Source organism: Chenopodium quinoa, unplaced genomic scaffold (assembly GCF_001683475.1).
Source record: "Chenopodium quinoa cultivar QQ74 unplaced genomic scaffold, ASM168347v1, whole genome shotgun sequence".
Taxonomy (NCBI): Eukaryota; Viridiplantae; Streptophyta; class Magnoliopsida; order Caryophyllales; family Amaranthaceae; genus Chenopodium; species Chenopodium quinoa.
The window spans coordinates 1-12,555 of NW_018742715.1; the positions used below are offsets into that span (position 1 = coordinate 1).

General features: G+C 32.3%; 1 protein-coding gene across 1 annotated transcript; it reads right to left on the reverse strand.

Moving 5' to 3' along the window:
- Window positions 1-1,702: 1,702 nt before the first annotated feature.
- LOC110722916 (methylthioribose-1-phosphate isomerase-like) lies at window positions 1,703-6,518 on the reverse strand. Its single transcript, XM_021902199.1, is given in 10 exon segments — window positions 1,703-2,122; window positions 2,213-2,481; window positions 2,565-2,601; window positions 2,603-2,704; window positions 4,493-4,598; window positions 4,787-4,929; window positions 5,010-5,109; window positions 5,247-5,405; window positions 6,089-6,144; window positions 6,260-6,518. Coding segments are annotated over 10 exon segments (1,128 nt in total). The 5' UTR covers window positions 6,344-6,518; the 3' UTR covers window positions 1,703-2,050.
- Between the last annotated feature and the right edge of the window lie 6,037 nt (window positions 6,519-12,555).

Consider the following 12,555-nt stretch of genomic DNA (forward strand, 5'->3'; position numbering starts at 1 on the left):
CAGCTTTCTCAGCCATCTTTACCTCCGCCTTTACACTGCTCTCTCTGTGTTTCTATCTATTGGTTTGCCTATCATCCCATCCCCGCCAGAGCCACAAGATGAAGAAGTTCCTGATCCTGCTATCTTGGTCTAGGGTTTTCATTTTCTTTGTAAAAATTGATTTCCACTTGTATGTTAATTTAGATTGTAATGTCTTTTTCATCCTATTGAAGTGCAGAGTTATTTCAATATAGTATGACCCTGTTTGGGAGAAAGCTGAAAGCTGAAGCTGATTGAGTTAGCTGATTTTGACTAGCTGATTTTTTTAACTGATTTGACTAACTTATTGTATTAACTGATTATATAAAAGTGTTTGGTAAATAGCTGATAGCTTAAAGGTGGTTGAGTTTGTGAAATGACCAATAAGCTAATTGTGAGGTAGGTAGTTTAGATAGGATTTTAAATTAAATGAGGTTATAAGTGTCATTTCACAATAATTAATGAATAAGCTAATTGAAAAAGCTCCTAAAATGAGCTTTTTCAAAAAGAGCTTATTTAGTGGAATAAGCTCTTTCAATAAGCTTACTACCAAACACTTGTATTAGCTTGTTTGACTCGTCAATCAGCTAAAGTTAGTCAAATAAGCTAATATATCCCCAATAAGCTAACTACCAAACAGGGCCTATAGTTTTTCTTAGACGTTGGATTTTGTACTTTTTATTAAAATTAAATAATGTAAAAAGTACAATTAGAACCTGTTTGGTTTTCAAGAGAGAAAGAGAAAGGGATACGAGGAGAAAGCAAAGAAACATCTCAACGAGAAAAGAAAAGTGTTTTAGACAGGGAAAGGAGAATGATAAGTAACTCCTCTTGATAGTAATTAAACACCTATTCCTTCCCTCACCCGTGCTACATCACATTTACACTCAATCCCATGGCATCGTCACCACCACTACCCCTTGCCGCCATGCTACTGCTACCGCCCCCATCCCCTCCTGCTGCCGCACTGCCTCTCCCACTTTGACCTTAAGTATTTTACCACCATTGTGGTTATATTTGAGGTTCTAAAGTTTAAATTCAATCTTGAAAATTCCTACAGTTTTTGTGCTCGAATTTGACCATCTAAAGTCATAATTGAAGATAAGGGATCAAAACTCAAAAGACTTCATTCTCATACCCTTAATACCCCATACCATATACCCCCTTACTTCTAATGATCATTCACTTCAAGGTTACGAAGTTAGCATACATTATTTTCTCTAGTAAGTAGAAATTCACGGTTTACAACAATTATGCATTTCTTTCATTTTATGTATTGAATAACGTAGTACTATGTATTCATTCAACAACAAATGTTTGCCTGTACTCATTTCAGGCCTTCAGGGTGTTCAAAATAGTAAAAAAGATTAAATAACATAAAATTTGAATGCAACCCCGACATTAGGGAAAAGTCTGGTTTAAATTGTGCGGGTTATTAGCTGATGGATGTATTTTCAAAGAGTCAAATTCTAACAGAAAAAAGAGGAGCAGAGGTCAACCAACCCCGCCCTCTTACACAAAGTGTGAAAAAGCCAAATTAAGAGCATCAATAACAAGTTAGCAACTGACAAAATCTTCTCAGTGGCTTGAGTTACTTACCCACCACCTATAGTTAAGCATAATTTTATAATTTGGCTTGCTAGATACTCAAAATATAATGTAGCACATTTAAAAAGACACAGAATTTCAGACATCATTGAAATATCTTTTAATATCATATCTCATCAAAATGTATATAAATTATAGACTCTAAGTTGCTATACATGAACGAGAATTAACTCCCTCAAAACTCATACATCGCTGCAATTATAATGCAATTGTTTCCATTTTGGAACTGGATCTTTATCCATATGAAGTTCATTGGAAAAAATGAGTAAATAGGCCAGGACATCCCCCCCCCCCCCCTCTCTCTCTCTTCCCTTTCACAACCAATTATTCTTGATAAGCAAGTAAAGTATTGGGGTTACAAACCTATTTATTATATTGGCTTCTCAAGGCTCCTTCTAAGTAGCTGGTTCCAGCCTCCACTAAGTCATTGAGCAACCACTTTTTGCACAAAACCTTTGATGTCAAAATCCTCATCCTTGCTTTTAGTAATTACACCCTAATGAAAATAATACAAATACACATTAATATAAGTAACATCACCAAATGTCCAAAATACCATACCATAGTGTAGGGGTGAAGCATCAACCTTTTCTGTAATGATACCAGATATTAAGTTTGCTGGAGTAACATCAAAGGCCGGATTCCAAACAGAGATTCCAGATGCAGCAACTTGCTCTCCAAGTCCTCCACGAGAATTCAACAATTCCTTTGGGGACCTTTCCTCAATGACAATGGATTCTCCAGAAGGCAAGGACAAATCAACTGAGGTAAGAGGTGCAGCAACATAAAAGGGAATACCATGATGCTTTGCACACACAGCAACGCTGTAAGTACCAATTTTATTAGCAGTATCACCTGCAAATAGCATATTAAATCAATGAATGCCACTTTATCCCCTGCCCTCCATGCAAAAAGCAAAACTCAACAATTCTCAGTACCATTTGCAGCCACACGATCTGCACCTACAATGACTCCTTTGAACACATCCAGCCTTCATCAAGGCTGCTGCTGCAGAATCTGCTATCAGCGTAGCTGGGATATTGTCATGCACCAACTCAAAAGCAGTTAACCTAGATCCCTGTAAAAGAGAGTATGAAGCATGAGTATAGAAAAGCCTTAGAAAAAAAAGCAGAACCATACAACGAAAAAAAAAGCAATAAACACAAGAACATAAAAATTATGAAATGATAGTAAATCAAATTGCTCGTTTTGGCTCTTCTCTGACTTTGCCATATAATCCTGTACGACTTAAAATGTTACATTAGATATTTCACATTATATGCTTAATAACTAAAAAATTTGTCCCTTAAAATGTTACATTGGATATTTCACATTATATGCTTAATAACTAAAAATTTGTCCATATTTTAAAGACACAAACACACAGTTAATCGGAAATTTAAAACTGCCTGTTTAATGGCCAGCTAAGTGATTTTACTTATCCACTTGGACCCATGGTCCATTCCCTCATCAACACACTCCCTCTAGTCTTCTACAGCACATATTTCAATATAATGTTTGGACTGCGAATCACTAGCATATGCCTTTGCAATATGCTCATGATAAAATTTCTCAGTCTGGTCTAAACATTTGTGATTGCATGTCTCCACATTTATGCTGCCTATGAAGCTCTGCGCAGAGGACTATTTAAGACAGAGCATAACATTTTTACCAAGGCCATAACCTTCATAGCTCCCCTCTCACCCCCCCCCCCACACACACACAAGCCTAACTTGCAGAAGACGGGTGGATGTCCATGCTCCATACACCCAACATTATAAAGATTAAGAAAAAAAAATAAAGGACACGGATGGTAGGATACACATGCTCTTTTTCTAATATATCACCCATGCCGAGGGAAATGCATAGGAGCAACCTCCGCAGAGACATAGTGGAATCGTACTGTGAAATTAGGCTTGACATAATTTGCTGGATGCTCACATCTTTCAAGAACAAAATGGATTTTATCTGGAAATTAGATAATGATGCAAACAAGCTTAAAACATGAGCAGACTATTATGATGTTATCACACATTTATGATTTCCAATATCCAAAAGATGTTTGGAAGCATAAGATATCTCCTGTCCAATATTATCAGGGTGATCTAGGTTACCAAAAGCATAAATTGTTCCAGGGTCAACTTCTTTAACTTATATATCTGATTATCATGATTTTTTGACAATTACAAGAGAAAATTAATACTTAAATAGGGTATTATCCCATTAAAATGCATTACTGAAGCCCAAGTGCCACAAAAAGGGTCTCTGGGTTGCAATATCCCTTGGCTTTCTCGTTTATGAGTTCCAAAACCCAATTTGGGAAATCACCATCACCATCAGGTCCATCACTAAATGTCTCTGGATATGGAATATCTTAGAATAATAGGTGAAGGGAAAGCAAGAGAGAAAGAACGACAATGGATTCGAGCATACAAAAGGAGAGAAACAATGCATTGATATCACTCTTCAAATAATTTACTTAAAAATAACTGGGTATCCATCAATACTTTTTACTTACCACCAAACCTAAAACTAGAAAGATATCAAATATAGTAATGAGCATACGGGGTGAACGGTTTACAGCACATCATTTTGCAACAACAAGGTCAACAACAAAGCCACTTTTGTTACCTTTTTGCTAGATCTCAGACATCATGCATGAATGCTAATGCACTGGCATCATTTTCATATATATATATATATATAGACATTGGGGTAAACTGATCTACAAATACAATAGACAACCCCTGCCAGTAAAGCCATGCATCATCCTTTTATTTTTTCCTCTTTTGACCAGTGTTTGTGTAAAATAGTTGATATTTGATAGCCACCAACATTTTGAGTGTGGTGCATCACATGTACTTACTTGGTTGAATGGCCGAGTCTCCGTGCAATAGGCCCTCTCAAGGATTCCTTGGGCATGGACAGCACGAATTACCCCCAATGCAGTACCATATCCAGCAGTCGCAAGACTGTTAAGAAAAAGCCATAGCAATCTTAGCAAAAATTTTAAAAATGACATCCAGAAGAAATTGTAGGAAAGAATATCTATCTTGCAATGAAATTGCAAGAATGTGTGTGGATAAATAATTGATGGAACATGCTAAGATAGCTCGATACAAATACTATGAGAAATCATGATGCCTGGGAAACAACATACCTCCCAGTATTGCAATGAGTCAAGATGGAAATTTTCTTAGCATCTTTCAACTGACTTTCAAAGCAACTAGCTCCATACGAACCAATTGCTTTGTTTGAGGCAACATCATCCTCAAGCATTATTTCAGCAGCTTCTATGTAAGCCTGGGACACCATATGGAGAATATAATGAATTTAAGATATAATACGCGAATCTAAAGTATAAGAGGAAAAAGCTATCCTACCTGAAACACAACATTTGCTTCTGAACATGTGGAAGCAGCTTTCACAATGATTTCTTTAAGTTTTGTGGCAGCATCCGAAAGGTTCACAGCAGTTGGACGGCTATACATACATAAACGATGAATGCAAAATCAGCATACACAGTTACACACCAATTTGAGAAGGCAAACACAGAAAAATTTGATTCAAACACAGATTTGGTTTATATGATCAACTTGTTAATGATACTATCAACAAACCTAGAGACTAGATATTCCAATTTCTGAGCAAGAAATGAAGCAGCATCATCAGCATTCCCTTGGAATTTTTCTAAGTTAACAGCTTCCACGGCCAGAGAGAGGGCAGCTGCAATTGCAATTGCTGGTGCTCCACGAACCACCATTTCTTTAATTGCAAACCTGAATTAGAAGAAGACATTGCGTAAGAATGACAAGTATATCCTATAATAATTGAAGAAAGAATGACAATCAGTTTTTTCCTAAAGCTTAGTGGCATCTAAACAGCGAGTAGTAATGATGATTGGCAATAGTACTGAATTTATCCAATAAATTGAGGTTCTCAGGAATAATCTAATTGCATGAAAAGAAGCTATATATTGCACATTGCTACTTGAGATAGGTTTTCCACTATAATTTTGGCAATTTCTTCACTCGAGAGGCTATATCACTTAATAAGCTAATAGTCAAGCAGCTCAAGCTATGTATACAATTGATTCACATCTTTTGCTCTCAAGTAGAATAAATACTATTGAGAGCAATCAAAAACCCTTCCTAGAAATTCGAATTTCTCACATTCAACCAACCAGATAGACATATAGTACACCGCGATGAGACTCGAACTCGACAAGTCTATGATTCGGAGTTGGGGTAATGTCTCTACAACCAAGCCATAAAGTGTTGCTCATCTTCATATACAATACAGTACATAGTTAAACATAAATTTATGCAACCCCATAATACATGCTAATTTCTACCATTTGTGCATCTTACAAACATGGTAACAAAGTTCCAATATCAAATTCAATCAAAGTCAATAGATAATTAATACGAGTATAATTAAATACAAAGATTAACAGAAATACCATCCATCAGAAGCATTTTTAATATCCAAGTAGACAGTTTCCAAAGGAAGCTTCCTCTGTTAAAAATCAACAGCAATTTACAGCATAATTAGGGATTTTCACAAATTATATGATACAATAATTAGAAGAAATTGATAAAGTATGTGAATTTGCAGGAGAGAGAAAGTGAACCTGATCGAGAAGCTGAAGTGAACCACGCTTGTAGCAGATTGATTGAAGAGCATGAATTTCGCTGTGATTGGAATTATTCGCCATTTTTTAATGGAATTATAATTCCGAAGAATGTAAGAAACCCAGAAAATTGAAGTGTTTTCCTATAGTAATGGGGTTTTGAGTTGATTTATACTGTATTAAACTTTGCCGAAAAAGCAGACAATAATTCAATATATTCGTCGTCTCAACTCTCAAATGTTAGTGATGGGGCTAATTTTGTCCAGCTCCCGGGCTAATACCAACTCCGTTTAATGTAGTCGATATGTTTTGACTTTAGCATTATCCACACACACTTTTATTTGACCGTATTTTGTGCTTTATAGGTAATGAATAGTATAGTCATCAGGATTCTATTGGATTTGTGGCAATATATATTTTCAAAAAAATTAACTTTTCATAATTTTTACTTATCGATAATTAAAGATATTAATAGTTGAATTTGTGTATTGGCAAAAATTCATTTAATCCCCACAATTACATGCACAAATTCTTATCAAATCGCTACTTTTTTTTAAAAAAAATGGAATAGAGAGGGTGGTATTTTCCCTTAAATAATAATAGTCATTCGACACTTACAATCATCCCTTAAGTGATTTAAATTCTCAATACAAGAATTAAACACCCCTAAACTAATGCCATCACATCTGAACTGTACATGGATAATTTTAGATGTCTTTGCATCATTCTTGACGGAGCTCCGTTGATGTATAGTCGCAAAAGTGATTAAAACTCGATTGATCATCATTTGCAAGACAAATCTTCTAAATCTGCACCCCTATACCAACAGACCCATAATTTCACAAATTTGCAAGACGATCTTCCAAATTTGTATTCCTGCACAATGCACACACTAAAACCAAACAAACAAACAATACTAAACCCTACATGGAGGGACGGACTATAATGACCAATATGATGGTGATCTTTATTGGCTAAAAACATTAAATTAAAGAAGAATTTGGGGCTTACCATCGATAGAAATTGATGGTAGCCCCTAAGTTTTAATATGGTGGATAGGTTTGAAGAGAGAAACAGAGAAAATTTTAGGGTTTTTTTTTAGCTCCTAAATCACCAAATCGCTACTTGAGAATTCGTTTGGCATCACTGCGGTTTTTTGTTTTTTGTTTTTTTATTTTTCTAAATCATATGATATAGGTCATACAATGAATAAAAAATTAGTCAAATTTATTAAAATCATGAAAAATTTTAAAAACAGACAACAGAAAAGTGGAAATACCTTGTTTCAAATAAATTAGAAACCCAAAACAAAAAACAATGCCAAACATAGCGGTTTTATCCTCTATAAAATCGTCAATTCACAATTTTGTATTTATTTGATTTAAGTTAAATGTAATATATATATATATATATATATATATATATATATATATATATATATATAGGGGAGGGATCCGGTAAGAACCCATAGTTATATAAGAATCTTAGTTATATAAGAACCAATCACATCCGTAGGATTAGATTAGGATGAGCGGTCAAGATTAAAACAAAAAACCTACCCCTAAACCCTCCCCAACCGTCCAATATTTTCTCTCTCCTCAAACTTTCAACCCTCTTTACTTTCCCTCTCCACAAATCCCAAAATCTAGCCCAAATTGCTGCTAAAACAACCTAAATTGCTCAAATCAGGTACATTTTCTTCGATTTTGTTCTAATTTTATGAATTTCGCATGATTTTCATTACTGATTTTGTTCGATTTTTGCGATTTCTATACTCGATTTTGTTCGTTTGATGTTTGATTTATGTTCGATTTTACTATTTATATACGTTTTGTTCGAATTTTCCTGATTTTGTTCGAATTTTATGATTTATCATTTTTCATTGTTGATTTTGTTCGATTTTCGCGATTCATCAATTTGACTTTTTTTTTTTTTTCCCCGATATCAGTTTTCAATTTTCTTTTATTTTCGATTTCATCAGTTTGATTTATCAATTGCGGTTTTTTCGTATTTGTGCAATTAGTTTAATGTCTATTAATGAATGTTAATGGTTTTATGTTTATTATTTGTCTTCTTGTCAAGTATTATATGTCTTATAATCAACTGTTGCATTTCCCATTAGCGGTAGTGTGATTTGTGATGATCATGAAATGAAATGCTGCTTTACTGGTTGATAGTGAAATGGTGGTTTTACGTGAATTATTTTGTTCGATTTTTATTTTTTATTTATGTTCGAATTATTTTGTTCGATTTTTTGCATATTAATTAGTTCGATTTATGTTCGAATTATTTCACCGCTGCTCTTGATTATTGTATATCAGACTATTAGTGCAAAATGTATTATACTTCTCTGATTTGTAAATAAGCTTAGCATGTTCCAAATTATTTCTCAGCATGTTCGGAACTCTTTCTCAGCATGTTCGAAACTCTTGTTTATGATACACCATTCTTTTATATATGTTTATGAAAAGATGCTATTTGCAAAATGCTGACAAGTATCTAGCCAGCTTGAGACTTGTAGCTTCATTCTCTTACTCTGAAGTCTGAACTGATGTACTTTCCACTAATGAGGTTTGTGATCTGATATCAGTGTATAGCTAAAGTTGCTTTGGTGCCAATAGTTACTGATCTTGACTGAGATCTGATTCCCAACTGTCAGAATAAATGCTTGAATCTTGCAAAAATGCTAGCTCTTTTCTATTCAAGGTGGTTTTGTATTCATATTGGAACAAGTCTCGTTTCCTTTTTTATTTTTATATGAGGTCTCTTCCCTTAATTGGGAATAATTTGAGGAAGTTGGTGATTATTGGTTTAGAAAGTCTCTTTCCTTAATTGGGAATAATTTGAGGAAGTTGGTGATTATTGGTTTAGAAATTGCTTGAATCTTGAAAGACCTTTAAATGCATTGGACTTGAATGAATCTTTCAAATAGTTAAAACTATATAATGTCTACAAAGACAACTTTTGTAGTACTTCTTGTGCGGATCAGTTAGACTTTCATCCTTAGTGACATTCCTGAACAACTTGTTTTTGTGATGCCCTTGATAAATGATGTCCATTGCAAAGGTATATTCATTTATTACGAAGTACTAATGAAGCTTCCATTCAAATAGTACTAATGAAGTACTATTTGGATAATGTATACCTAGATTTAGTGCAACAAGAGAACAAAAATTAAATCTACCTCTTGCTAGTGATACCTCTTGTTGTGTTCTTAATTGTTAGTGATATAATTATGATATCATGTTCTAAACTATTTTCAGCATGTTCTAAACTATATTCAGCATTTTCTAAACTATTCTTATGTTTAAAATATATTACTAATGTTGGAATGTTACTAATATTTTTTATTTCTTAAAATTACAGCAAAATGCAAGGCTAAAATGAAGAAAAATCAGATGAAGAAATTACTATTATACCAGATAAAAAAATTACTTATGGAAGAAAAAGGTAATTAAAGTTTATGTATTATTTTTCCCTCATGTTCTAAAGTTTTCCCTTATTTTCTAAACTTTTTCCCTATGTTCTAAAGTTTTCCCTTATGTTCTAAACTTTTCCCCTTATGTTCTAAATTTTTTCGCCTTATGTTCTAAAGTTTTCCCTTATGTTCTAAAATTTAGTACATAGGGAAAAAGTTTAGAACATAAGGCGAAAAAAGTTTACAACACAAGAAAAAGTTTAGAACATTGGGTGAAAAAATTTAGTATAAAGGAAAAAAAGTTTAGAACATAGGGTGAAAAATTTAGAACATAGGAAAAAAAGTTTAGAACATAGGGTGAAAAAAATTAGAATATAGGGAAAAAAATTTAGAACATAGGGTGAAAAAATTTAGAACATAGGGAAAAAAGTTTAGAATACAGGGTGAAAAAATTTAGAACATAGGGAAAAAAGTTTAGAACATAGGGTGAAAAAATATAGAATTGAGAAATTTTAAGATTATAGATAGAAAAAATTTAGAATATTGGGTGAAAATTTTCATAATATAAAAAAAATTCAAAGCATAGACGGAAAAAATTAAAGTAATGGATGAAAAAGATAATAGGAAAATAATTTAGAACATATAAAAAGGCGTAGGTATATGGAAAAAAAAATATATGCTAAAACCTATTAGCTCAATTGGTAGAGCACTATGCAAATGCATAGAGGATGTAGGTTCGATTCCTATATAGGTTATCTCTATAAAAAATTAAAAAAATAATTAAAAAAAACTTTCGAAAGTAAACCATAATAACTCAAGAGTAAAACATAAAAATAAATCAAATTATTTTTTCAACTTATGTTCTAAATTTTTGTTTGCTTATGTTCTAAATTTTTTTTTATGTTCTAAAATTTTTTTTGCTTACATTCTAAATTTTTTGGTGCTGCTGGTTCCACTTGCTGCTGCTGTTTCTGCTTGCTGTTATTGCTGTTTCCTGTTTTTGTTCGGGTTTTTTTTGGCAGTTTCTAGGCGTTGGTGTTTTGGTTTCTATTTGTTATTTTATCTTTGGCCTTTTCTTTTGTTCCCCATTTCTGGCAATAATAAAGAGTATAGTTCATTCTATATTATGGGACTGCTTTAGCCTTCATTTTTGTGTTGTCGATATTCTTCGCATTCAACTGTCTTGTTTTGGTAGGACAATAAGCTGGTGCATTCGAAAGTCTGAGCCTCTTATTGGAATTCCAATGGTTAAGGTGATGACTTCCCGTCTTGGGTCAGTAAACACAATGAACTGTCAATTAAACTTTCAGTTGTGTGTTGCAGGGATTATGCTCATTCAGGAGCGGCATGTTTAATTATGCTTAACTAAACCTAGATTATGTAACGGTAATGACACGATTGGAGCATTGTCTCATATTAGGGAAAGGTTAATTCACAGCTAACCTTTGATTCAAATACACCTAATTCCTACATTGAGTGCCGTTACTTACTCGTTACATTCTACTATCCCAAATTTTGCACAAATTATTGACATTGTTACTAATAAAACTTTAGAACATAGCTAGTAAAAATTTAGAACATAGAAAAGAAAAACAACTTTAGAACATAAGTAGACTAAATTTAGAATATAGGCAAAAGAATTTAGAACATAGGTAAAAGAATATTTAGAACATAGGAAAAAAAAAAAAAAAACTTTAGAACATAGGTAGAAAAAACTTTAGAACATAGGAAAGAAAAAAAAACTTTAGAACATAAGTAGACTAAATTTAGAATATAGGCAAAAGAATTTAGAACATAGGTAAAAGAATATTTAGAACATAGGGAAAAAAAAAACTTTAGAACATAGGTAGAAAAAATTTAGAACATAGGAAAAAAAAAACTTTAGAACATAGGTAGAAAAAACTTTAGAACATAGGTAGAAAAAACTTTAGAACATAGGTGTAGAATATACGAACAACTTTAGAACATAGGAAAAATTTGGGACATGAGAAAATGATTTGCAACATAGTAAAAATTTAGAACATTGGGAAAAAAATTAGATCATAGGAAAAAAAATTGGAAATTTAGAATATTGGGAAAAAAATATTGGGGAAAAAAAATAAGGGCATAGAAAATAAGTTTAGAACATATACTAAAAATTTAGAACATAGTGTGAAAAAATTTAGAACATAAGGTGAAAAAATTTAGAACATAGATAGAAAAAATTTAGAACGTACAGAAAAAAAAAATTAGAAAATAGGTAGAAAAGATTTTGAACATAGGATAAAATTTAGAGCATACGGAAAAAATTTAGAGCATACGGAAAAAATTTAGAACATAGGAAATAAATTAGAACATAGACAAAAAAATTTGAATATAGGATATATATGTAGAACATGGACAAAAAACTTTAGAACATAAACAATAAAATGTAGAACATAGGAAAATAGTTTAGAACATATATATATTTAGAGCTTAGATTGAAAAATTTAGAGCTTAAGCAATAAATTATAGAACATATGCAAATAATATTTAGAACATATGATAAAACCTATTAGCTCAATTGGAAGAGCACTATGCAAATGCATAGAGGATGTAGGTTCAATTCCTACATAGGTTATCTTTATAAATAACTAAAAAAACTTCAAATGTTTTTTTTTTAAAAAAAAAAAATCCAATAAAACAAATTAAATTAGCACTAAGTTATATGAGCAGAAAATAAGTAGACTAAATTTAGAATATAGGAAAAAAAAACTTTAGAATATAAGTAGACTAAATTTAGAACATAGGAAAAAAAAAATTAGAACATAGGTAAAAGAATATTTAGAACATAGGAAAAAAAAAACTTTTAAACATAGGTAGTAAAAATTTAGAACATAGGAAAAAAAAAACTTTAGAA